This window comes from Phyllobates terribilis, unplaced genomic scaffold (assembly GCF_046119375.1).
Source record: "Phyllobates terribilis strain yellow unplaced genomic scaffold, ASM4611937v1 Scaffold_7__3_contigs__length_470593459, whole genome shotgun sequence".
NCBI lineage: Eukaryota > Metazoa > Chordata > Amphibia > Anura > Dendrobatidae > Phyllobates > Phyllobates terribilis.
Window position 1 is genome coordinate 402,921,628 of NW_027362767.1, and position 27,315 is coordinate 402,948,942.

Sequence of the window (27,315 nt, forward strand, 5' to 3'; positions counted from 1 at the left end):
CAGCCAATACACAATGTACGGAGTTCTTTCGATAAACAAGGAAGACTCATGACAATGGTTCCTCTTTCCTAATGGGTCCAACCCATTCCAGCCTTTATTGATGTCCCTATGGCAGCTCCATAGCCACCCAGTATATGTACAATATGCAGATGAGCTTGAAGACCTCTCGTCTTTGCGAGTGCGCCGAATGCCAATGGAGCAGCCTTTTCTGGATGTCAATCAAGCCAGAAAGGCGTCGACGTGCCTGACTGCTTGTGAGAGAGGCCTTAGCTTTATGACTCTTCACTGGTAATTGGCATGTGGTGTACACCGATCTTTATCTTTCAGGGGAACCTGTCGAATTTCCCCTGACTGTCCCCAACTGCTCTTATAAAACGGTAGTGGTGAAGATTTCTTTATTCTGATAAGGTGTTTATGTAACTTCAAGTCTGCAGTGTTTGAAAAAGTAATTTGAATCCCATAGCGTTGCATGCGGATGAGGCTGGACTAGTCGAGTAGAGCATCCCGGAGTAGTCCTTGGGCATAATTGTTTCAATCATGGCCACGGAGGAATGATTAGAAGCTTGGAGGCAGGACTAGTCCGGGGTAAGATATGCCATGCCGAACTAGTCCTTCCTCATTTATTCATGCGATTCTGCAAGATTAAAGTTCATTTTTGAAACATTGCAGCATTAGTAAGTCATGTGAAATACCTTATCAGATTAAAGAAATCTGCTCCCGTATCTCTGTTACAAAGTTAAGCCCCCTGGTAAGAAATGTCCAAATTTACCCTTCAACCAACTGGACGTATACCACAGGACTTTTCTGGGGGCGTTTGCTTTTTCTCCTCTAAAACTGGCCAATGAAAACACAGCCACGCCCACATAGTTCTGTGGTATACGCCCAGTTGGTTGAAGGGAAAATTTGCACCATTATTACCGCGGGGGCATAACTTTGGAATGGAGGAGCACAGAAGAAAAAGAAAAACTGGTCTAGAATTAGTGGAGCATCAGAAATCGGAGAAGGTGCTCATTTTAAAGTATAAAAGACCTTTCACTGTTTTTTTTTAAGTGTGGCATCACATTGACATGGCACACTCAATGTATACTATTTATTGGCCATACAGGAGTCGTATGTCTGGAAGATGTACCAGGAGAGGTGTTGGGATTTCTTCCCGGCTGGAGACTGTTTCCGGAAAACTTATGAAGATCAGCTTGGATAACCGTTTCTAGAAGATCTAAATTACTTTTGATCCAAGAACCTGAAAGAGACATTGGAGAGATAATCCACCTCCATCTCTTCTTTCATAGAAGTGATCATTTTACTAACTGGATGTTATGATATCTACAAAATTCTCTGCAGGACTCTTGACGATTAAGATAACGTGGTCTTCAAAAGACTTTTGCCGGGACTTAACATCGTAAGTTTTAAGGTTCTCAGAGACGTCAACCATCGCTGCCCAAATGTCCTCTTTCTTCCACCATGAATTTGACGGCAGTAACAATATGTCAATGTCTTCACTGCCAACAAAACTTTCTGTAGAGACGCGCAGTTACTTGTGAAGATCTGCTGACGGGGGATTGTTAGTTTGTGTATTACTGTCACTTTAGTGTCACTCTTTCAACACTGGTGAACCCTTTTCGTTCATTTCCAACATGCAATGGGTATATATAGAGAAACCTTTTTTCTGTGTGTAAGTAATGGTTTAAAAAAAACAAAAGGCTTCACCATTGATCCGTGAACCCAATACACAACCTCTGACTGGAGACTTTTTGCAAAAATTTTGTCTGCCATTTTGTTTGTAGCAAGTCAACTAAATCCCAAATTTATGTTTAATTAGTTAGCTAATTCTTTTTTTCTGATTCGAGTTGCAGAGAAAATTAAAAATTTGGAAATTGTTAAAGCTTTGCTAGACCTTGTGTTGACCTTGGCCCCGGCTATGTGCCCTTATATTACATGGCCTGGACAATCAGACACAAGCACAAAGTTTTGGAAGTCTGGCCGCTTCTGTCGTCACTATTGTGTAACTGTGTTCGCTCTCTTCTAGTGCCTTATACCTCCCCCTGTAGGAGAAATACCACAGTTTGATATGTGGGTTTAGTATTGTTTTGCAGGTATGACCGTTTACCGTATTGCCGGAGCGGAGTCCTGACTACTTCATACAATGGCTGCCTGAATGTAGTCGTTGAATGGTGCGGAGTGGGTTGTGACAATCTTGTTTCTCTCTTCTTTTGCATCTGTCCAACACCTACCGCACCGATCAGCAATATATTCCCCGCATCTCCCCTTACACAAATATTGCTTCAGATTGGTGGAGATACGTGCAGATTATCCGTCTGGGATTGGTCATAAGGAAGCAGAATTTAGGGCAGTAGCCTGTGGGGGATGGGTAGCGCTCACTGTGCAACATTTTTGTCATTTTTCGTCTAATAAAATATTTATTGATGACGCTGTCAAATTTCGTGGTCTTTTCATTCTCGTTATAGAGATATTTCCCATATGCCATCACTGTATAATCGGTCTGGGCTCCTATGACACTGTTAAAGGGATATTCCCATCTTCCATGATTTCCTTTCCAATGATGTCCAAAGCTCTCACCCCAATAATATGGCACCTCTCAGATGTCGGCATCTGATGAGAAGAGGCTGAAATTTTTAGTTAAGTCAATGGGTACAAACCAAGGACAAGTACAACAATCTTTTATTAAAAGTGCATAAAACCATTTTACTGCGGCGACATTCATTATCTCCCACGATCCCGCCGCAGCAGTGCCCATACACAAAGCTTATACATAATACACAGACCAGTCCTTTACCAAGGCAGTGATGTTGTCTTAAGTTCCTGGCTCCTCTCCCGCAGCATCAGGTCATTGGATGCAGAAGCTCCTGGATTAGTAGTCACGGATCCAGCTGATGAGGGTTATTGTCCTGTCCATTGGAAGGTTATTAGTCATGGATGTACAAGTTTGTGTTGCTGTTATCGGATTGTGGAGCCTCTACGATGATTTTTGTTCTGGGAAAGAAAAAAAAAAGATGTCTTCAGATGTGTAGTAGCGTCTCTATAAGGCTGAGGTTACTGGCAACTTTGGCTGTGAGCCACATGGCATCGCGGCACACAAATTGTAAGAAGTCCGTCAGCTCTGGATCCACAATGTGGACTCTACGTTTAGGCTGGAGCTATATGGCAAGTTTGCACGGCCAGATATAGCGCTCTGGTGAGGCTGCAGAGCGGTGTAATGAAAGTTCATGTGAAGGTGATGTTACTGGAACAGCCAAGCTGCAACTTGGTTGTTGCAGTTGCGGCACCTCCAATTTTAACTTTCATCACACTGCCCTGAAGCCTCACCAGAGCGCTATATCTGGCCGTGCAAACTTGCCGTATAGCTCCAGCCTAAATCTATGTTCCCACTGTGGATTTTATGCTGCAGATTTGCATGTGGAAATTCCACAGCGTAATACAGTAAAATAATAATAGATGAGATTTTGCTAAATTTCACACTCCGGTTGCGTTAAAAAAAGCTGAAGCTTTAATTGATCTGCATTGCCGTTTTTTATGCTGCGGCTTTTTCACTTTGCTAAGGGCCAAGTATTTCCGCAATAAAATCTGCATGATGTGATGCATATTTTGCTGCTGTGGAAGTTCTGCAGTGGATAAGTCCCTGGTGACATAACGTATGGACTCATGTGCAGGAGCCTATTATGGCTTCCTCCAATACGGCACCCATAGAAGTATTTGGTGCCATATTGCGCCTTCATATGCCTCCAATTTTTTACAAAAGCATACTGTATGGACTAAAAGTGCAGTACACAGCTGCATGTACGCTGGGCACCACCATGCTACTGACTCTGTCAAGGTGGAAAGATGAAATTCTAAATATGAAGGCTGAGGTCACAAACCCTGCTCTGCGCACATGTATCAGGTGTGTCTGGCGAGAAGCTGCTACCGAAATCTGGGGCGACACAAAGATGACTATGTGTAGCGTCGAGATCGCAGCGCAGTACAAGTGAATGGGATCGCATTGCTAGGAGATTGCGACCATGTGAAGAGGTGGACCAGTTGCCATATTCTTCTCTGAAGACATCAATGCTGCTGTGGAATAGAATATCTAGGATGTGAATAATGTTTTGTTCCTGATATGTTTTCTTGTGGTAACAAGTGTTAATTTCCCTGTGGCCTGCAGTACTAACTAACATTCACAAGATGTCGCTGTCTCCCTACAGAACTGGGTGATAGTTGAAGTCTGCCTAATGACATACAGTGGGACAGAGACAGTTATGAGAGTTAACTGTAGGCCGGCCCAGGTTGGGGAGGAGAACTGGAAATTGTGGGTTAGTTACAGGAACAGGAAGTTCAGTCTAGTCTGTGTGCTCAGACAAGGAAAGAAGTCAGGACACCCCTCTGGTCAAGGTGATCTTCACCTGAGTGTGTGTGTGTGTGTGTGTGGAGAACAGAGAAGCGGACAGGCAGAGAAGGAAAACGTGTTACAACCACGACAAGCAAGTTGCAAAAAATCCAACTGGGTTCTGGGGTTTTTGAAACTTTGTGGTGTCTTAGGTGTCACAATCTGAGCCCATTCACTTGTATTGTGCTGCGATCTAGAAGCTACACATACACATAGTCAACTTGGGCTGCGTGGCAAAAATAGGTAACTTAAATGTTGCAGTAGCTTTAAAAAATTGCTAAAGTCTTACCTGTTAATGGCCGCACACTTTTGCAGAAACCGCATGGCTATCAACAGCAGGCAAGTCATTAGTAATTATTCTCTAATGATGCAACAGAAAGTCAGTGCGATATTTAGGAAGCAGATAGCACTCGGCCGCTATATAGCACTATGTGTGACCCCGACCTCAATCAGCCCACACCTACACAAGAGCTTACAAGTCAAAGATAAGGAAATCAAACTTCCCTCTGCCTAAATTCTTATCGTGAGCTCCGAGTAATTTTCAGTATAAATAAAGGAGTCTCCATGTTCTCACCTGTCTGAAGACAACAAGCGTAAGCTGCGATCTAAACAGTCAATCAGCACCTGAGGATGATAACAGATCTCAGAAATAGTAGCTGGAAGAGTAGAGTTTGTATTGATCATCATCAGACACTAAGTACTAAAGGTGTTCACTTAGACCAGGGCCGCGACTCGGGTCACTGGGCCAAAGATCGCCATTTTCAGCTGCTATAATGGAGGTGAATGGGGGTCACATTGCCACTCCTAGGGTAATGCGGCAAGCAAATTACCAAAAATCCGGCTGGGTCTGACTTTTTGAAACTTGGTGGTCACAATGCCACCCTATTCACCTGCATTACGGTGGAGCACATAAGTCTTTGGCCTCCTAACCTATGTCGTATAAAGTTCCTGTGTAGCCCCAGCCTAAACTTGCGCTGAAAGAACCTCAGTGTAGCTTGTCCTCCGACTTCCAAAAGCATTCCTGCTCTTGCTTAAATTCTTAGACTGTGAACTACTAAGTGATCCGATCAATGGTTTCCAAATTAAAGAGGACATTTCACCAAGTCAAAAATAGCCGGATATTGATCATATTTTATTCACGCTGCTCCCTTGAGAATTCTGCCCTTATAAAAAGAAAAAAAAATCCACCAATACGGTTCTAGGGATACAGGACTTTTTATTTATTTGCTCATTTTTATGGCTTCTACAATGGGGTGTTACTCACAGGGTAATAATACAGAGCAACCTAAAGTCACGCCCCCGAGAAGCCCAGGAGCTGCACCTTCTTGGGTAAAGACCAAAGTATGTTTTCGCAGAAGTGGCGCAGATGGCAGCATACAGGGCTGTATTCAGCCAGACTCTCATACTGCTCGTCATTCTCGCAGTATGACTCTCGGGTCAGGTTGAGAACCAAGCCGCTAATATGGTGACCATGAGCCTATCATATTCTAGAAACCAAGATCCAAACATCACAACTAGGTTAACAAAGTTAAGCTATAGATTATATAAAAGATACCCTATTCCATATTTTTCCACACTTAACTCAATCTATAGGAAGAGAATACACAGACTTACCTCTGAGGAATGGAATTTCAATACCTGGAAACCTTTTTTCCTTAAAACCAGTACATGGTCTCCAGAAAGAGCTAGACACATAAAAAGCAGATATCCTTAATGAGTCTTGGTACAATCTTGAATTATATCAATTTCCATTCTGATCCCAAACGGTCATCTAAAGTAATATACCACCAAGAATAAAGAATGAAATATGCTACATGAGCAATAAGTTCTCACCTACGGAGTCCACCGGGAAAGAAAATGTAGGGATATAAAATGAATGCTCCGATTCTCCTTTGTGGTTCACCAAATTTAGTGTATCTGTAATAAAAAAAGAAGAGTTGTGAACATGAATGTTTTGTATTTACTGAAACCAGGTAGGTTATGTCCAAAGTTGGAGATAAAAAATACATTGGAGAAAGAAGACTAAGGTTGGCCAAACACATAACATATTTATTGGTGGGACCAACCAAGTAATGTTGGGGACCTCCTGACTCTCCTTCAACGACAGATCTTATAGGAGATGAGGTTTTGGAAGATTTTATCTGCCAATAGTTTTGGCCAAGTAATCAGGGCATGTGTATGGAGGGGTAGACAAAGACAAATAACGACCAAATTAGCACTTTTCTGACAGCTAAAATAATCGAAAATCTTTCAATTTTGACAATGGTCTCTAGTTCTTATACTAGATTCACACTTCCGTATAACTATATATACAGTAGATAACACAGGATCCACCATTCACAATAGGTGATGTCACAGCTCACCTCCTCCTCCTGTATAATGACTGATAACCCCTCTATATACAGTAGATAACACAGGATCCACCATTCACAATAGGTAATGTCACAGCTCACCTCCTCCCCCTCCTGTACAATGATTGATAACATCTCTATATACAGTAGATATCACAGGATCCACCATTCACAATAGATGATGTCACAGCTCACCTCTTCCCGTATAATGATTGATAGCAGCTCTATATACAGTAGATAACACAGGATCCACCATTCACAATAGATGAGATCACAGCTCACCTCCTCCTCCTGTACAATGACTGATAACCCCTCTATATACAGTAGATAACACAGGATCCACCATTCACAATAGGTAATGTCACAGCTCACCTCCTCCCCCTCCTGTACAATGATTGATAACATCTCTATATACAGTAGATATCACAGGATCCACCATTCACAATAGATGATGTCACAGCTCACCTCTTCCCGTATAATGATTGATAGCAGCTCTATATACAGTAGATAACATAGGATGAACATTCCCTTTAAAGAAAAAAGACCAAAAGAAAGATGGAGGTCCTTACTGTTTGTGAATACCAAGACTTGGTCATAGCCAATCTGTGTCACCTGCACCGGACCCGTCCACAAGTCCTCTAAAAACATGGAAAAAAAAACTCCTGATAAATAACAGATACAAAGCATCTACTAATGTCTACAAAGCTTCAGTACAGTGAAGACCACAGACAGTTGTACAAGTCACTCACCATCTTTGTTGTCTGTAAACCAAGAGGTCAATGAATTGAGGTTGATGGTCTGAAACTGAATTTTGCAATGGGGTGACGAGCCATTACTAACTCCAATACACACTACTGGATACTGTTCTCCTGGCACCACCAGCATCTCAAAGATCTTCAAGGGGCATGGCAGGGGGAAGTCAAAGTGCTTGAGTGTGAGTAGAAAATGCAAGGTTCGTGATGATACGGAAACATGAGAAAATTGGGGAGACAAATTAAAAGTGTTAGTAGGAATATAAAAATTCTAAATAATTCTTCCTAAACTGTGAAAAATGACAAGTAAAAGGTGAAGAAAAAACGACCTTTAATAATTAAGTGAAGGTTAAAATGAAGGAACGTGGCCAAGATTGTTTAGGAGAAGACATCTCACCGAAGAACCTCCTCTTCTGCTGACCAGAAGATGATAAGGAAACTACTACTGAGTATGGACTCCATAAGAGCTAGAAAACTTGCCATGATCACTTTGAGGAAAGTTTTATAGTAGGAAACAAGGTACAGGGCCCCAAGCCAACATGGCATCGGACAACATAGTGTCTCATTGGTGGCCCGTGCCTCTTCACCCCGGAAGACTACATGTAACATGAAAATCTACAATGCCATTAATGGCTAACGGGACAAAAACAGGGCAGGGCAGAATGAAGGCTATTACCTTTAGCAACATGAACTTTTCAAGAGGTTGATACCATTCCAACAAATGTACCGAGGCCTCCAGAGCGGCACAAAGGAACCAGCTGCCAGATATATCATTGTGAGCTGGAGAAGAAAAAATAACCGAAGTAGAATAAGGAGAAAGCACCAGAGAACATGGTCGTAGAAGATAAAGTCATCCATCTGCATGGTATAGTGACTGCTACTATCTTACCCACACAACAACTCTTGCAGCCCTTAGTGTCCGGTACTTTGCTGGAAGATGATTTCTTCCTGTAGTATAAAAAAAGAGATAGATGGAAAGTTTAGCACATTTTCCTGTCCCTTCTTCACTCTCTAATGTCCAGGCCTATCCCAATGATAGACAAAGTAAATCTCCAGTAATTGTGTAGGGATGTAGACTGTCTTATCCCGCTCCTGCCCCTGAAGACAACAGAGGAGAATACAGTGCCTTGTGGAGAATAATTCCTCCGTTGTGTATACCTGGGCAGTAGTCTGTGAGTGGGGATGTGACCCAAACGACACTCTCTTCGAATTTGCTCATGGAGAGTCACCAGGCTGTGGGAGTATAGTTGGGAGACTTTACCTGAAAGAAGACAGCAAGACATTGGGATATCACGTTTCAGATTGCCAGACCTCATTTTTTATGCCCTTATCTTCTGCCTTACCTGTTATGGACATTAGTACATTATTAATAGAATAGACCCACGTCGTCCGGCCTGGAACCAACTTGAAGAAGGGAAAAAAAGTGTCAAAAATATATTATTTGGCCACAAATAAAAGCTTTTTGTTGACTTACATGGGTCCTTTCGTGCTATCTATGAAGGGAAGTAATATACAGAGAGAGTATCAAAGTATCCCCCACCATCAAAATCAACCACCCCAAGGACTATAATCATACACTTTGTTGCATCTATCAAAAGTATGTCACCACAAGGACAATCTTAGTATCCCCTGGAGAGATGGTGGGCTTCCACACCACAATCTGAGAACCTAAGAACCTAGGCTTTTGACTATGTAAGTCAACATTAGATGTTGGGCTCCTGATCTTGACTGGTTTTGATTTTGCCCAGTTTTGTGCCGAAAGAACATTCTTGGAAAATACTTGCAAGAACGATCTTTCAACCCATCTGGAATATCATTCTACAGAATTTGGAGCTTTAAGATGCCCATACACAACAGCCTACAGTGAAGTCTTATGTGTAGATCTATTATAACAGTATTTGTGGACACCCCTAATTCAACCTACTGAATCTTCTGCACCCATTCCCTCACTATTCCTGAGCCAGAAGTGTCCTCTTGGGCAGGGCCCTCCTAGTTTTTTGAGTTGGTTACTCACTAGGTCCAGAGATGCCTGTGACTCTGAGCGGTTTAAAGTGAAGATCCCTTGCTCCGCTCCCAGTATAACATGTAGATCTAAAATTTACAATAAATGTCAAATAAATCAGAAAATATCCAAGAAAAGACACAAAAAAGCTTGTGTTGAAAGGTAGTTCTCACCCTTTGAGGTTGGATGTTTCCATGTCGTTGCTGAATGGATTTTCAGGGGACATCCATTAAAGATCTTCTTCAGCTGGAAGTTTGTCTGTACACAGGGATGTATTGAAGCTTATGTACATGGCTCAGTGTAATACTAATACATAAGAAAGCCATATAATAGTCTATAGTCTATGGTCATTGCAACAAAATTTCAATGCAAAGTGTCACGATTCTGTTGTCAGATTACCGGGGGCCAGGGGCTCCTTCCCTGTCCCCAACACTAGGGGCAACCTTGTTAACCCTGATCCCCAGATTCATTTTGATGGTGAAGATGCTGGGGCCACGTACCTTGCTGAACTCCTGAATCGGCCCTATATCTGTCCCCCTCCCCCACACAGGGAAGTGGGGAGTAATAGTGTATGTATATACACAAACCAGACAAACAAGGAAGGACTTACAGGGATAAATGAAAATACCCATCATACAAATATGCACTCACAGACAACAGAGAGGAACACCAGGGAGAAAAGGAAGGGAAACTAAATAGGAGACGATGAGGATTTGCACACAGCCGAAACACCAAGCAACAGTCACAGATAAACATTCCAAACATCTCTACCGACAATCGACACCTCCACTCCACACAAGGCAGTACAAGACTTAACACTGGCAATCTTAGTACCCCCTGGAGAGATGGTGGGCTTCCACACCACTATCTGAGAACCTAAGAACCTAGGCTTTTGACTATGCAAGTCAACATTATATGGTTGGCTCCTGATCTGGACTGGTTTTCATTTTGCCCAGTTTTGGGCAAATCCAGATTGCCAGAGGCGAGTATATATAGGAGAGGAGTGACCAATACTGAACAGCTGAAATTATCCAAGCTGGGAATCTTCAGAGAACTCCAAGCTGAACAGATTAACTCCTGCGCTGCTAATAGAAACCTGCACCATTTAATATGAAGGAGAAGTGCTTCTGATCAGTGCAGGGGTATGTGAAATCAGACGCTGCAGTCTTCTGGCCCCTCTCTGTTGCAGTAAACCCATGACACAAATGATGAAATCAATGGCCAAATCTTCATCAAAATCCACTTTGAAAGCCATGTATCAAAGAAGGATTTTGACGCTGATTTTGGTGCAGTTTTTAGGCTCTTGCATTAGGACATTGTATAAATCTGACCAATGGTGTCCAGCAAGTTCCTCAAGTAATTTCTCAAGGGCTTTTTATGTTAAAATAGCCACATGTTAATGCTTAAAAGCTATGGACAAATTTGACATGGAAAAAGTGATTTTTACATATGGTTAGTTAATAAAATTGCACTGCTTCAGTCTATAATCTTCATTCAATCTCAGGCCCCACACACACATAGTTGGTAGCCTGATCCAAGTTTTAGATTTTTCACTTTTAGGAATGTTTCTTCCAGTAATATAGGCTAGATCTGAGCTGTGTGTCTATCCAGAATACTACTGTCTTCACTGCTCATATGTCAGCACAGCTTCTATCCTGCCCTTATCTCTGACCTCCCTGAGACTCTAGATGTTTTCCCATCTCTCCATTCTTGAAATATGTGTACAACCTCCTCCCTTCTGCTATCTCTAACACTGAGAGAAAGGTGGGGAGAGAAAGATCCCTCAGAACGAGGAGCAGCTCTGAGGGATTCTTATCATTTTTTGCAGAGTACTCAACTAGATAAAGGACTTACAGACACTTTGCCGCAGCAAAATGATAGACATTTTTTAATGGAGATTATTTAGAAAGTTATTTAATTTTGGATTTATTAAGTAACTGAGCAATAAATTTAATTATATGCATGTATATTGGAATAAGTTAGAGGATGATCTACATGTAGAAACTTTTACCTGTTTTGCTTGTACATTTCCTTTCTTTGGGGGCAGAGAAGGGGGAGGTTTTTTTGGAAGATGTTGCACTAAGAGGGATGGCTCTGGAGTGGAAGGAAAAAGGGGTTATATCAGAAAACTAATTAACAATCAATAAAATAAAAATCTAGATGTCTTATGCACACTGCAAAACGTAAACACACAGGACCCGATTCATCAAGATCGGAGAGGTTCACGCTGCCCTTGATGAGGGGGGGCGAGCTGGACTCAATAGCACGCCTCTACATGAATCTGAAGCGTCTGATGAGTGGCGCGCATCTCCATGTGCTATGCCAGAAACCTTACTTCAGTCAGGTACTAGAGTTAAATTTCTTGGCCAGGGAACGCCACAGTTTTGCATTAATTAGACGAGTTGTAGCATCACACCCATGAAGATGCCAAAAATTGAAAAATTTAGCGCAACTCCGAATTGTGCCTAAATTTTGTGACTTTTCAAAGCTTATTCACCAGAATAGTATCCTTGGGTGAGTTCAGGCCATTACCCTTCAGTAACGGCCTGGTCTTATAGACCATGTAGATGCCTACTTCCCTTGCCCACTACTCACCGGAGCTGGCAGCGGGTAATTGGGTCCCCAAACTCTCAGGCCAGGCCTGTGCTGGACTTCTCGGGACATTTGGCCCACTGTAGCATCGGACCAAGGTGGAGGGAGTATGCAGCCTGTCCGGCTCTCTCTTTATGTCAGCAGAAGAAGTGCGGAATCTGGGCTGTAAGGGATGGACAGTCAGTGGTGAAGAGACAATACAATATGTATGGAAATAAAATACAAAAGTGGATGGCTGGACTCACTTTAGGAGGTAATGGAGGGGGAGAATCCTCAGGAGATGAGTCACTGTTGAGGTCCGCGCTGCCGGGTCTTTGGAGGAACATACCAATCAGATGGAAAGAGTGATAAAATCTTAAGAAATATCATGATAATCGGAGGTCTTATAAGTTGTATAGGTCTTACACATTTGGTCACTTTCCACTAAATTCTAATGAGGGATATGTAAACATTTCTCAAAATTAAGAACACAAGACTTCAAGCTTGGTTCATTGTTTTTTTGTGAGCTGAGATCACAAGTCATAAGAGATGCAATAATTATGATAAAACTATGGCCCTCTGAAGGAACACATTTGTAAAAAATTTTTTATCAAACATCGGCTTAGGAGTCACAAAGGAGTTTTAGGATCACGGCAGAAGCCTCCACAACTTCAGATATTCTTCTATGCCAATAATGCCGAGGAGGTCATAGCATTACTGACACATTGGACCAGGCTCAAAACACATCACTGTCATAAGGGTGAGTATAAGCCAGAAGACAGAAAAGGAAGATCATTAGTTGAAGCTTATTTATGAATCACATTCGGCATACAGAACATATCCATGGCCCTCCCCCGAGGACCCACTCTAAGTCAAAAGAGAATCCTTTTGGTATTTGCTGGGCTAGTAGACATCAGCAACCTGTATAGTAAAAATTAGCATGCTACACTTTCCTATACAAAGGGAACTGGTAAAAATACAGTCAGGTTAAACATTAGTGATAGAGCTGAGAAAAAAGATTTGCAGAATCCTGGTTTCCAAGTCGGTACTCAATGACATCCAGACCAGGGCAGTGTGAACTTCCTTGGCATCCACTCGAATGCCGGCATCCTGGGCACCTTTTGTGATTACTATGACCATGCAACCGCATGATACCAGCATTTGAGTGCCGGAGGAGGAAGTTTGCGCTTCCCCGGTTCAGGTGCCACGGAGTATCTGTTACACGCACGCCGCTAGGTTCAGATAGGGCGAGACGGGTTTTCATGAATTCTTTGGAATCCTGGGGGAACAGTGACTCAGGGTGACCATAGACCATAGGCTGCAGTTTCTCTCAGGCACACAATAGATTCAATTGCTGACCAGACATCTGACAAGAGTCTTTTTCAACAGTTTAACAGTGGAATTTAATCTGAAGCACGGCCAGTGCAATTCAGGGAAATTGCAGCAACAATCTTCATTACGGTACAGTCTGAGTTTCTTGAGCAACCGGCTCCAGTAACAATACAGTAGTTTCTTCACAAGGCACAGTATTACAGTCTCTTCAATAGCATAATTCCCCACAGATGAGATGTCTTAGCAGCACACTACTATGCATACACAACCACAGGCTTTTCCTTCACAAGGACACAATAGTACACAGCATTCTTTATCCTGCATGGGGGAGGGGGGAGGGTTTGAAGAGGGAGATGATCCCTGTGACACAATTCCTTCCAGTCCCTATCTTCCGGCCCTATAATACTCTGCACTGTTAGTTCAGGGAGTTTATCTGTGTTTAGTTTCTCTCCTGATCTGAATCCTGTTCAGTTGCCTTCTGTCAGAAACAGATCACACACCACCTCTCTCTTCGGCTCCAGCCAGACAGTAAACAACTTCCCCACAATCCCCCTGGGGCTCTGCTAAACACTCCCTGTCTCCTGTGACTGTGTTAACCCCTCTAATTGCTGGATGCTTCTGGAGCACAACACTTCCTGTCTCCTGTGCTTGTGTTACTTCTAATAGTTGCGGGATGCTTTTGAAGCAACAGCACTACTTCTGCATGTCACATATCAATGTGGATGCCGGACCAGGGTCCTAGAAATCTTTCTACTAAGCTCTAATCAGGGAACATTCCCAAAGTAAACCTCCAATATAGCCCTGTACAAGATCTGAAAAGACAGATTAGTTGTCTTATTACTTACATGTCAACATCATCATAATCGTCATCTTCGTCAGAACAGAAACTGAAACAGAATTTTTTTTTTAGAATATTGAAAGTTCCCATCACATTCATGATCTAATGCAAAAGTGAAAAACTTGCTCGGAGTGGGATTATTTATCACCCATCTTATTGCTATTTATATAACTTGGTTGACCACACCTGCAATCACCAGAGAACATCTCACGATCTCCGCACCACCTCTACCCATCCCTAGTACAAGGCATTGAGGTCAGTCAGTGAGAGTGGTGGAGGACAAACCATCTGAGAACCTCAATGTTACATAAATGGAATTGTAAGAAATAATTAGAATTTCCCTTTCTAAATATTAATTTGGTAATCCTTTAGGATTTCTTATAGCATTCATAAAGCAAAACTGATTAATCTAAGATCAGTATGATAGATCAAGATGTCCATACACTTTAAGACGCTCACTCAACCAAAAGCTCTACCACTATCCTAACCCCCAATACACATACACACTCAGTTCGGCTTATCCTGCACTTGTTTGGATGTTTCAGCCATTGCCTTAATTCCCCTGAGAGCAAAAGGATTGGGCATGTTGAAATCCAACAGCCTGATCATTCTTAACACCGCCAACTGTCTTGGATTTCCCAGATCAAAGAGAGTGGGGTTTATACAAACTCCGCCCGAAAATGGGCATTAAGGGAGAACTGTGAGTTATTTTCAGATGTGTGCTGGGATGGGGTGGGGTGGGATGTAAACTTCCCCAGAAATGTTGGCAACTGCATATGCAGCCGGGAAATCAACCCCCTCATACATATTAGATGATCAGTCAATCCGCCAAAATCGACAACAATCTATAGAATGACCTTATAGCTTTTCGTTTAGATGTCAATAATTTGTTGTATGGACTGGTCATACAGTATGAGCCCCAAAGAAGAAGCTGCATGTATCTGTCACTCACCTGACATATGGCGCTGTACTCGTGGTGCTCTGAGCTGGACTTGGCTCATGGTCACTCTTCAAACCAAAAATTTAAGAGGTGTTAGTGCATAATTTGGCCCAAATTATTGATGTTCCTAGTATAAAACAGCAATTTTTTAAGTAGTCCACTGAATAATATATTGAGTGGTATACCTCAACTCCCTTAAAGGGACACTGCGTGAAGATGATCAAACCATGTCAAACGAAAAATAAACACAAAACTATAAGTAGACGAGGATACTTGCATGGTTGATTTGGGTAAATTAGGCAAAAAAAAAAAGGATTTTGCTGGTACTAATATTTGGCTATTTGAAATAAGCGGGGGCGAGGCTTGGTTACCTATGTGGAGTTTATTATTTTTGTCTGTGTTTCACACAGAATGGTTATGTAGCAGACAGGATCAAAATAAATGTGACCATACAGAGGTCCTATGACCACAAACAAGATGGACTATTGACCATAGATCTCGGAGTTATTATTAGGATAACTGATTTACTTGTTACCTTTTGGACCCTTGGTTCTTCCATTTTTGTTTTCGGAGGACGATTTAAATTGATCACTACAAGATGAAGGAGACAATTCTTACATTACTCTCTCATCTTCATCCCTATACCCAACATCTGTCGTACTCACAGTGGATGTCTGATGATGAGCGTCCAACTTTGGGAAGACGTTTTTTAGAGAGGATTCGAGAGAATGTGGACAAAAGCTGTTGGACAAAAAGTTTTATTATTTCAGTGTATTATGTAGGTGGGGTCCTTTGCCGTTTGACTTGGTAGTCATCAGTAGTCATCAATAGGCTTGGGCTACACAGCGACTTTGACCGTGGCATAACTCGGGTAGCCAAAGATCACCAGGTGTCGCTGCTACATCGCAGCGCAATACAAGGTTAAACTGCAACCCCGAGGGTACCGTGCCAAGCAAGTCGCAAAAAATCCAATCGGGTCTGATTTTTGCCACTTGCTTGTTGCGGTACCATTTGGCTAATGAGTCCACTTGAAAAAAAAAACCTTTGAATCATATATGAAACAGCCACCTAAAGTTAAAATAAAAAAACGGTCTCCCACCTAAAGAGAATGGTCAAAGCAGAAAACAATCTTGATCAGGGATTGTCTTATTAACAAAATTATGTTTTCCAAAAGTTCCACTGTTTTAAAAAAAAATCCATGACCTGTAGGAGTTGAGAATATCTGGGATAATCTTCTAACCATATGCAATATATAACTGAGATTAATTGAAAGTTTTCATTTCTCCTTGGTTTCTTCTACAAATCTCTCACCTCCGTGTCATCTTCTTCTTCAGCGTTGGACGTTTCATGATGCTTTTCTGGATTTCTCAGTTTTTCCAACAACTCCATAGTGAGAGAAGGACCAAGTCCTGTCTGGGCAACAAACTGGTGCTGCAAAGTAGAGAAGACAGGAAGAAGTCACGCTAAAGTTCCCATACTAAGTGAGAAAGGTCTAGGACTCTGTTCACTTTAGCGGCAAGGCTTCTACCACTTATGGAGCCATAAACCAATCCATATTCCCATGGATTTAATTTACCCCTGATAAATTTCTTTGAGATGAGGAATGAGTTCATTATGCTTTTGTTGGTTTTGTTTTTAAGGGCAAAGAGCACTTTCGACTAAACCGACAGAAATTGAATGGAATGGAGAATAGCAGAAATGTGGCCTTCTACAAGTCCTAGGACAAAGTAGAAGGTAACGCACAAATATCAAGAGTAACTAGAGGGACAAAGTACTTCTCGCAAGATAAAAAAGGTAAAAAAAATACTGTATATAGACGTAGAAATAGGAAAACATAGAGAGCATAGGAAAGTGATTTCTATAGAGTCAGGTGTCAGGTAATGCAGGGCTTCCATCATGATGGAGAACTTTCCACAGAACATTCCTTGTAGTCCTTTATTAACTTAGCCCTTACTGTGAGCAACTTGGAGGCACTTGGTCTCTTCCTGGGATTTTTGGTTAATGCCACCTTGATAAAATTATTAAAGGCTGCAGACCTTAAAAAAAAAAGAATAAGAGGGTATTACATAACAGAAATCAACAAAAAGTGATTCTACTTAGAGGATTCCCGTCTGGCATTACGCACCATTTTGACTTATCCTTCAATTTCGGTGGCTGATAACCACTTTTAGACATTAGGAAGAGAACCCTGGTGAGACATAATTAATATTAAATTTGAATATTTATAGGACTATAAATCAACTCTATATTTATTAGAAATTGTAATACCAACCTCAGGGGATGTACATGAAACATGGGTGGTTGTAGCTCAATCAGTTCAATGGCTGTGATACCTAGAGACCAGACGTCACACAGTTCTGTGTAACCCCCCTTGAGTTCTACCGCGGCCACCTCTGGAGCCATCCTGTATGGACAGAAAAGAGTGGCCTTTTAGGTCAGGTGTAATAGGTGGTGAGATAATTTTTTTTAATAAAACTTTTCTCTGTGGATGATCCAATGCAACTGTATCTCAAAATAAGGAGATCGAGCAATCAACAGTTCCTGTTTAACTTACGTACCAATAAGGAGTGCCGATGAAGGAATTCCTTCTGGCAAAAGTTGCAGTGAGCTGAGCAGAAATTCCAAAATCAGCTAAAAAACAAAATAACTTAGGGTTTTAACCTTTAGCCATACAGCTTATGTAGGTGTATGCACAGGAAGATTTTTCTGTTCGCAAGTTGAATATAATAACAAGAAGAGGTTCAAATAGACCATAAGATACCTAGAAAATATTTTTCCCAACAACTATGCCAACATAATCACTAAAACATTTAAAAAATAACTAAAATTATTATTATTATTGATCATATTTTGTAAAGTTATGAATTTTTGTAATATACTTCATTACTAGGGATAAGCGAACCCGAACCTTAAAGTTCGGCGTTCGTACCGGACAGTTACTGACCGGTGCTAAACGCCGAACATGGACTTTCCTGTTGCAATGTTCAGAATTTCGGGGAAAGTCCTTTGCCACGTTTAGAGTTCCGGGGAAGTTCTTTGACACGTTCAGAGTTTCGGGGAAGTTCTTTGCCACGTTCAGAGTTTGGGGGGGAAGTTCTTTGCCACGTTCAGAGTTCCGGGGGAAGTTCTTTGCCCCGTTCAGAGGTTGGGGGGAAGTTCTTTGCCACGTTCAGAGTTCCGGGGGAAGTTCTTTGCCACATTCGGAGTTCCGGGGGAGGTCAGTTGCAATGTTCAGAGTTTCGGGAGAAGAGCGAAAGATAGAGAGAGAGCAAGAGAGAATATTTTATGGTTCAAAAGACCTGGTCCCTTAGTTTTCAATGGGGTTCGAGTTCAAATTTGGGTACAGTTTTGGTACCTGAACTAAACTTTGGAATAAAGTTCGGAAGGGGTACCAGAACCCAAACCTTTACGGATCTGCTCATCCCTGTTCATTACCTTATTTTGTTACTTTCTATTTTTAACACCATGCTGAAAGTGATGCGCCCCCTGGGCCGTGGGGTACTCGGTAGCTGGGCCGGTCGGTGCTGGGGGTGTCACAGTGGCGGTGACCCGGTCCGTGACCCAGGGCGGTCAATAAAAGGGGAATAAAGAAAAGGGAATATAGTTTTTATATATAATGTTCGTGATGCCACCTGTGGTATGTGGCTATATGGGGCCGCCGCTGCGGTGCAGATACTCTGGAGCTGATGATGACGCAGCAGAGTTGGTTCAGCTCTCCACAGGCAGAGCTAAGCTCCAGGGCAGCAAGTGATGGTTAATGAGGTACATGTTGCTGTGCGGTGTGGTGTAGGTGATGGCGCAGATAACTCTAGGACACAGTGGGGTGCAGTCTTCAAGGTTTACTCACGGTTTTTCAGACTCCAAGTTACCAGCACCAGGGTAACTTCCCACGCCGTCCTGTGTTTACCAAGGGAGGGGTTCAGCAAACTCCCAGGTGGTTCAGGAATACATAACGGGACCCTATTTTGTGTGCCTTCCTCGGTCGTCTTCCTGCGCTGGCTCTCACCCTCCTGCCCTGCGCCTCGTAACCAGTGTCCCAAGCCGGTAACCTCGGATTTTGGCGGGCAACCTGCAGTCCCCTGAATCCTATGTGGCTACCTTTTTAGCGATGTAGTTGTGGTTGTGAGCAGCTGCACCTGAAAGTACAGAAGCCTCCATTTTCTAGCTGTTCCTTGTAGTTCTCCACTAGTTAGGGGCCGGTCCCCTTTGCGGCCTGATCCCTCCACGTTCTGGTAGATTCGGGCGCACGGGTGGCTTCCGCACTCGCCGTGCCCCTGGGATTCCCTCACTCCTGGAGCCTTCCTCTGCTCCTTTCCTCTTCAGCCAGTCCTCCTGGGCCTCTCTGTCTAGGCCCTCTTCTCTGAGCAGAGCTCCTACTGAGCTCCTGCTCCCACACTCTCTCCTCAGACTGATCTCTGACTGGACTCTCTCTCTCAAGATTGCTCCCCTTTTTATACTCCTACTGAAGTGCTCCCTGTGCTGCTTCCTCCACCCACACCCACTACATGGTTCCCCCTTTCTCGGTTCCCCCCACTTCCAACCAGGGACAGGGCTCAGCATAAGGCAGTGCATCTTGCCCCGCCTGCTGGTCTGGAATGGTGTAGTGTTGGATGCAGGTGGGTGGGTCCCGGGCAGTACTCTCTCCTTACTTGAGAGTGGGATACCACACCTCTGGGTGAGATGCAGTACCGCTGTGGCCACTGAACCCGCAGAGGCGCCACAAAAGTGCTGATTTATTTGCCTAATTCCCACTGTCTTCGTAGCTGATTTGAACTGCAGATCAAGCAAAGATCTGTACTCCTATGAGAATTTATTTGCTCCTCTCCCTCATGTTTAGACAAGCAGAGTGTTTTCAAAAAAATAGTGTCTGAGCATGGAGGAGGAGAGCAGAGAAGCTCACACAGATGTACAAAGCTTTGCTAGACCTAGAGTTCAAATCAGCTACTAAGACAGCATGAACAGTTCAGATTAGACAGCAATTTCAGTGTGGTGTTTAAGATAGAAGGAGGAAAGATAAGGTAATGAAGTATATTACAAGGAGTCACAACTTTACAAAGGCTGATTAATAAATTAATTTAAAATAATGGTTACTTTTTGGCTACTTTTAAGGTATTGTCCACTTTGGGTGATCCCATTTTGCTAGACGGGCCCCAATAAAATACGGTAAGTGGATTACAAGTTTTCAAGTTAGTCATCACAGGGTAAAAGAGAAATACCATACAACACAAATCAATGGGCCGTCTATGTAAAAACTTGAAATGTGCAAGGTCCTCCAGGGTCAATTCATTTTAAAAAATTGCATATTTTGTTTGAACCTACAAAATGAAATCCCCACTTTTACTAAAGTGACTTTTCAGTTGTTTTTGCCTTCCTAAAATTCGACAGAGATTAACCTTTAACTGAGATGAATATGACGAACTTTCACCAGCATGGAAACTCACCCAGTTTAACATCTCCATTGTCATTTAGAAGAATATTGGCTCCCTGGAAAATAGAAAAAGAAAATCTTTACTATGGATCATATGGCAATTGTGCCTAGCAATGAATGACCTCGCATTGGAAAACTCTGACACTTCTGTCAGTTGGTCCCTGGCAGATCCAGATCATACAATGCTGGAACCAAGCGATGACTGTAGACACTCATAGCACCAAGTTACATTTTAAGCCTCTTACATAGTCACAAATCATAAAGAAAGAGCAGAGCCAAAGTCATGAGAGGTAAGAAAATCTATATTGATACCTAAAGCTGGGGTTTCGATTGCTGCATTACTCACACCTGCCTCCCAAGACGGATACATAGGCGTCGCACGCTGCGACAATATGTATTTTATGCTAACCCACTTCCCTAACCTTGTGGGTCCTTTATATGTGATAGAAATATTACTCCTAGAGAAGCCCATCGGAGTTCCAATTCAGTATGATACTTCTTTCATGGCCCACACAGTGCCCATCACACTCAGTATGATGTACATTGAAGCCCCTCATGCATATTATGATGCCCTCACAGTCCCTCCTGTGGCGCCCCTGAGGGTTCAGTCGCCACAGGGGTACTGGTATGGTATCTCCTCTTCCAGGTAAGGATGGAGCATCTCACAGGACCCCACTTCACCACTCAACACTACACCACTCCTGTCCTGTAGGGGGGCCTAAATGCATGAGGGTGCAGCCCCGGCCCGGGATAGAGGAGATGGGGGGGGGACCAAAGATAGGGGGAACCAAGTAGTTGGTGAGGGTGGAGGACACACTTTTAGGAAGCACTTATTGATTCATATTTAATCTACAGCCATCTTGGGTTCAAGGTCTTTTGATTGTGGTCTTCTGTCAGGGTCCAGCAAGAGTCTGCAGCTGGCTGAAGATACACGGTCCTCGTACTCTGGCCTTGAGACGAGGAGCGGGTCAGAGTTAACCACTGTCTCTACCCGGTCAAGGTCCTGTCCTAAGAAGGCCTTGGAGGGGAACAGAGGAGATAGGCGCCACAGGCAAAAGGATCCCAGGGGGATACGGATGGAGCGCAGTCGCCACCAGTATTCTTTACTCTGGCTTATCCAGAGGGATTCCTGCTGCAAAAGGGGTGACCGGCCCCCGATATCTAACTGTGTACTTCACGTCACTGTTGGAAAAGCCCGGCGGCTTAGTGGATCCCAGGGAGGAACACAAGCGGGAGGAGAAGGAGAAGGAGAGGAACACACTGACAGGGTCTTGACAGGTGCTCCTGATCTACCTGGGAAGTGCTGAACCCCCTTCCCGGTGGCCGCAGTACGCCGTGTGTAGCAGAGAGAGGCTTTGCGGCTGAAAGTTCATCTAAAGTGAGTAAAGACCAGGATGACTTTATTCACCGCCTCCGCTTGTTTATTCCTGCGCGGCATTGCACCCACCAAACCACCATACAGTTCACCAAACACTGCCCTGAGGCCTACTCCGCCTGTGGGGAGTAGCACCAACCGAGCGGCCCAAAACACCGGCCTCAGAGGACTGTTGCAGCGCTGGTGGCCTTCACCAGAAACCACAGATGGCGTAGTCGAGCAAACCACTCATCCTAAAAGAAGCCCATTATTTTCATGTGACAGCCCTGGGCACGGACGGGGTCGAGGCCACGACTGCATCCCCGCGACACCTACATTGACCCGGCTCCGAGTACCCCACTGCTCAGGGAGGGCGGCGAGGCGTCACACTCCCACACAGTATGATGCCCCTACAGTTCCTCTCCCACACAGTATGATGCCCCCACAGTCTCCCCCCACACACACAGTATGATGCTCCCATAGCCCTCCCCACACAGTATGATGCCTCACACTCCCTCCCCACACAATATGATGCCTCCACAATCCCTCCCCGAAATAGTATGATGCCCCCACAGACTCCCCACACACAGTATGATGATTTCATAACCCCCCCCCACATACAGTATGAGACCCACAGTCCCTCCCACACATTATAATGCCCCCACAGTCCCTCAACCACACATTATAATGCCCCCACAGTCCTTCAACCACACAATATGATGTCCCTACAGCTTCCCAACACAGTATGATGCTCTTTCAGCCCCTCAACACAGTTTGATTACTCAGCACAGCCCAAAAATGATGATGGCCCAACAAAACACATAGTATTCTGCACAGTATGTAGTCCCCATAGTCCTCCATCAGAGTGTAATGCCCACACAGCCTTCTACACAATATGATGCCCCCACAGTCCCCATCGTGGTCCTAACACAACCATCCCACTTGCCTGCATTCCTGCTCCTCAGTGATGGAGCAGCTCTCTGCTGTCCAGTCACTTGTCTGAGACAGTAAAGTGACCTCAAGGTTCAGTGCCTACATGGACAAAATGATGTAGCAGGCATCTGACGGATCCCTGACCCATCATTATGTTCAACTGTATCTATGTCACAAGGACACTAATGGAGTTGAAGTTGGGACCTATCCCCAACCTCCCAGGAGATCTTCGCAAAGTTGAGACAGTTAGGAGATATGACCTTACCATCCTTGGTCCCTAAAGTTATCATAGCTATCAAAAAGACGATTAATTAATTAATGACTACACCCATCCCACTGCAAGGGTGGCTTTTTTTAAGTTTAGAAATTAGCAAGTTTTCATCTCGCTAGTCTGTAATTTTTCTGCATTTTGCCAATGTAATAATGACTGCAACTGGCACCTACCTTAATGTCTCTGTGCATCTTCCCTTGGTTATGAAGGTAGGACAGGCCCTGCGCAGAGATGTTAACATAGAAATGTGTTTACCATACATCTATATGTACTGTATCTCTACTCAAAGTAAGAATGCTTTAGTCCAATAGTCCAAAATTTTTGATTAGGAAGACCAGAAACCAGGGCTTGATTACCCTAATTAAAAATCGTTAAAATCATGGTATCCTCATATACATTCATTTTTGAAAATTATTAGCTTTAACCTTGGACAGATATTTATCTACACTGGCGCCACCAGGGTCCACATTAGCTTTCTTCTCCAAGTATGTCATAAAGAATAAAAGTTCAAAAAATATATCAGTTCCAAAAAATAAGGGGAAGCGTTCACCACTTATAAATTAAGAAGGGCTCCCACCCAATGTTTCGCTCCCAGGGTCTACTCTACTATAGAGCCGGACCTGAGTAGAATCAATTACAATGACTTCTATTATGTAGTAAAATATGACAGACCTTGTATTACACCATATACACTCACTTGAAGGGTTTCTCTACACACATAAGCAACTTGTAGCTCTGAAAGTGCTCCAGTAACTGAAGACAAAAAATATTTCCATATTAAACAAAATCATCCCAAGAGACCCTGTCATCAGGATTTACCCCTAGAGCTTTATTACCTTCCTAATACACTCTTTAATGCACCTGTAGTAGCCCTAAAAACTAAATTTTAGTGTTTAAAAACTAAGTTTAATTGTCCCTGTTCTGCCTGCCTTTGATCACCGGACTAGTCCAGGACCGCTGTCAATCAATGCCACTGGGCACAGGGGAGCATGCCCACAGCAGTGTAACTGACACCCCGACCTTGTGCGTGAGGGGAGCAGGAAGGCGGAGAAGAAGCCGTCCCCCTTCTCTTCCCTGTTCTCTTCGCACACACTGATAAAGCACCCCTAATACCTTTTAGGGGTAAATCCTGATGACATTTTTTTTTTTAAGATTCAGAAGCTTATAAATAAAACCTTTCTCTACCTTGATATGTATCTTGGAGGGAACCTCCTCCACAGAACTCCATACAAATCCACAACTTGTTTGCCCTGAAATTTAGAAAAGAAACAATAAGTGTCAGAAATATGGCTCTTTATTTTATATGTGGAGGAACAGAAAGAAACTCAACTGAGCGCAATGTCCACATCACCAACAAGGAGTGTCGAAGAAGAGGTGATGGACCATTAAAAGCTAAAAACTAGCTTAAGAACTTGTTATAAGGCTACAAACTTGATTACGGTCATCTCTACAAGATACTTCCTCTTGGGCCAGGACAGTAGTAAGTAAGGTGACCACTGTGGTCATGATGGGACAATAAGTTAAGTAAAGCTGTAGGTAAGTGTTTCTGCATCCGGGGCAAAAAGTCAGATCATTTCTTAAAGCTGGTTTCTAAACTCCATGGTCAAGGAAAAGTAGCTTGTTGGTACCCTCCTCACCTCTCTGTTACACCTCTGGCTAAAGGTGTCCAAAAATATATAAAAGTATGATTTAAAAGTTGTATTGGCCATCAAATATTACCACCAACATAATAGATCAGGTGGGAGAAAAGTTAAAATGTGGACATACACCAAGTTGTCAAGCCTGGTCTTAGAGACAATGTCTGGTCCATCTTAGAAGATCCTCACCTCATATAACTTCCATAGTATGTGACTATGTTTTTGTGAGCACAGCTCTTCAACATGATCACCTCTTGCTGGATAACTGAGAAGTCTTCGTCTGTGAAATAAGTAGAAATATGAAAAAAATTAAGGTTTTCCTAGTGTGGTCATCACCTAACATTTCCTACCTACGGTCATTGACCGAAATAACAGAACCGATCTATCCAGTCTGTCTACAAAATAATAAAAATGACTTGTAAATATAAATGTCCTTGGACTGTGATTTTTTTTAATGATGGGAATAAAAATGTGGTTTGCCCCTTGGTTGTCCAAAGCACCTAATGACTTTCCTTTACTCTGTGCAATCATTTATTTTGGAGGTCTTATAGCATTACACCCTAGTCAATGTAGAGTGGCCTGTTGATGCTCTCCTGGGATCAAGGGCATATATCCTTCTAGCCTCCCTTAGCTGTTACCCGGCATAACTAGCTATTTAGGACATGTACAATTTAGGACCTGGTTGTCACCCAATTTTCCTACAACTTTGAGAAATAACATACATTTTCTGATATCCTTTTCTAACCCTGGAATGGAAAGTGTGCTTGCTGTATATTTACAGGTACGTAGGAATCTTCCTGTGACCTATATCACCTGGCAGACAGTCGTCTGCACCTACTCAGTTTCCATTTCCATGTAAAAAGAAACAAAACATTTTACAAATGCAGGACGCTCCGGCCTACCACCTTCACACAGTAATGGCAGCATGCCTTCCCTAGGGGAAGACAACCTAGTTTCCAGAACTCCTAGTTTCTATATATATAAGACATATATGAGATGGACACTAAATATTTTTGGGCTTAAGAAAAATTACGGAGAACCTAGAAGAGATCCAACTAATGATCAACAGCCTTAGAGCTCAATGAATTGACCTGATCAGAACATAACAGTGTCTCCACAAATCCAAAACATTAAGATCATGAAGAATTAGTGACATCCAATGTCCTTCATGTCCATTTACATCAGGGGCTTCGCTGGCAATCTAGTTTCCACATTTTCATTACAAGCGTAAGAAAGCACTGAAGTCAAATGATGAGGAAAATGGAGAGCCAAACTGGAAAACCTTGAGAGAACCCAAACAATAATGGAGAGCTTTATGAATTTCAATGATCTGAGGTCAATTACAGTCCCTAGTGCTGCAGGGGTCACTACGAATCCCAGACATTTACATCGGGAGCATACATAGAGATTGTTCCCCGACATACATCTCCATTGGAAGACTTCAATATGCAGCACTGCATGAGCAGTGATATATTGTTCAAAGAAGTTGAATCCCTCTTCATATAGGAGATTATTAGGTACATAGTCATACAATATGGTAATAAATGGGATGGTAAAAACGAAGCCTCCTCAGATACAGCTTCTCTAACACCCAAGTGATCGGATGCATGTGACAAGTGGTATAGAGGTGTCCATTCAAATTAATAGTTCACCATTTAATATTATATGGTCATGTTGAGTCTACCATAGCAAGAGGTAGTCTCGGCCTTTGGGTCACAGGGGAGTCCCTTGTGGAGGAGCCTCTCTGTAACATCTACATAACCTAACAGGACATTTGGACTGGTTTTACGGAACAGACAATTTAAAAAGATCTAAAACAAAGCTACAGTATTAGGTTCAGTTCACATGTCCACTTGTCATCTGTTTGGTATAAAAAAACTGGATTAGTTATAAAAGGAACAAACTTTGTTCCGGAGCACACTTTGATTTCTGTTTTTCATCCAGTTTTGCTCACTATGTAAAGGACCCATTTTTTCTAGAATTTTCATAACAGATGACGATCCATTATGATCCGTTTCCCATAGACTTCAATATTAATAAATACTGATCCAGTAGCCATATGTTTTTTTAGGACAATGAAAATAAAATTGTGCAGACTATAGCCCTGATATATCATTGATTTTTCACCAGTTTTCTGGAGTGCTCCTTTAAGTGGCTTTAGTACCTGCTCCTTATTCCCAATACTTTTTGCGAAACTTTCTAAGTTGTCTTTTTTTTTTTTAAGTCCTTTTTCCCCCTTGATAACTTTGCATATCCAGAGGTTTTAGACAGATTCATGGAATGCAACTTTTCCCAAATGTCGCATTTTTTATCACATTCCAGTCTCCCCATAGAACACACATGTCAAACTCTGGCCTACGAGCCAAATCTGGCCCGCAGGGTGATTGGCCCGTGACGCCGGGACCGCCCCCCCTCCCCCCATTATTCTGTATGGAGGACTATGTGGGTACCATTATACTGTATGGAGGACTATGTGGGGCCCATTATACTGTATGGAGGACTATGTGGGGCCATTATTCTGTAAG

The 27,315-nt window shown here is 42.9% G+C and overlaps 2 protein-coding genes across 14 annotated transcripts in view; one reads left to right on the forward strand and one right to left on the reverse strand.

Annotated features, from left to right (window-relative positions):
- Positions 1–2,437, forward strand: part of RYR1 (ryanodine receptor 1) — a 184,423-nt gene extending 181,986 nt beyond the window's left edge. For all 13 annotated transcript variants that reach the window (XM_073641635.1, XM_073641639.1, XM_073641642.1 and 10 more), the window contains one exon: positions 1,106–2,437. In XM_073641635.1, coding sequence (XP_073497736.1) covers positions 1,106–1,201 — 96 coding nt within the window. In that variant the 3' untranslated portion in view covers positions 1,202–2,437. The remainder of the gene's footprint in view (positions 1–1,105) is intronic.
- Positions 2,438–2,662: 225 nt separating this feature from the next.
- The window catches only part of MAP4K1 (mitogen-activated protein kinase kinase kinase kinase 1), a 61,198-nt gene continuing 36,545 nt past the window's right edge, over positions 2,663–27,315 (reverse strand). Inside the window, exons 3-31 of the mRNA XM_073637978.1 lie at positions 24,980–25,070; positions 24,339–24,403; positions 23,851–23,906; positions 23,327–23,374; positions 20,609–20,651; positions 17,726–17,798; positions 17,440–17,571; positions 17,293–17,355; positions 17,122–17,203; positions 16,479–16,598; positions 15,833–15,908; positions 15,703–15,758; positions 15,180–15,235; positions 14,235–14,276; positions 12,324–12,390; positions 12,082–12,241; positions 11,498–11,580; positions 9,660–9,744; positions 9,499–9,575; positions 8,828–8,888; positions 8,643–8,745; positions 8,374–8,432; positions 8,161–8,264; positions 7,482–7,659; positions 7,302–7,370; positions 6,215–6,298; positions 5,996–6,066; positions 4,956–5,005; positions 2,663–2,991 (exon numbers count right to left, since the gene is read on the reverse strand). Of these exons, the coding sequence (XP_073494079.1) occupies positions 2,925–2,991; positions 4,956–5,005; positions 5,996–6,066; positions 6,215–6,298; positions 7,302–7,370; positions 7,482–7,659; positions 8,161–8,264; positions 8,374–8,432; positions 8,643–8,745; positions 8,828–8,888; positions 9,499–9,575; positions 9,660–9,744; positions 11,498–11,580; positions 12,082–12,241; positions 12,324–12,390; positions 14,235–14,276; positions 15,180–15,235; positions 15,703–15,758; positions 15,833–15,908; positions 16,479–16,598; positions 17,122–17,203; positions 17,293–17,355; positions 17,440–17,571; positions 17,726–17,798; positions 20,609–20,651; positions 23,327–23,374; positions 23,851–23,906; positions 24,339–24,403; positions 24,980–25,070 (2,321 nt within the window). The 3' untranslated portion in view covers positions 2,663–2,924. The remainder of the gene's footprint in view (positions 2,992–4,955; positions 5,006–5,995; positions 6,067–6,214; positions 6,299–7,301; positions 7,371–7,481; positions 7,660–8,160; positions 8,265–8,373; positions 8,433–8,642; positions 8,746–8,827; positions 8,889–9,498; positions 9,576–9,659; positions 9,745–11,497; positions 11,581–12,081; positions 12,242–12,323; positions 12,391–14,234; positions 14,277–15,179; positions 15,236–15,702; positions 15,759–15,832; positions 15,909–16,478; positions 16,599–17,121; positions 17,204–17,292; positions 17,356–17,439; positions 17,572–17,725; positions 17,799–20,608; positions 20,652–23,326; positions 23,375–23,850; positions 23,907–24,338; positions 24,404–24,979; positions 25,071–27,315) is intronic.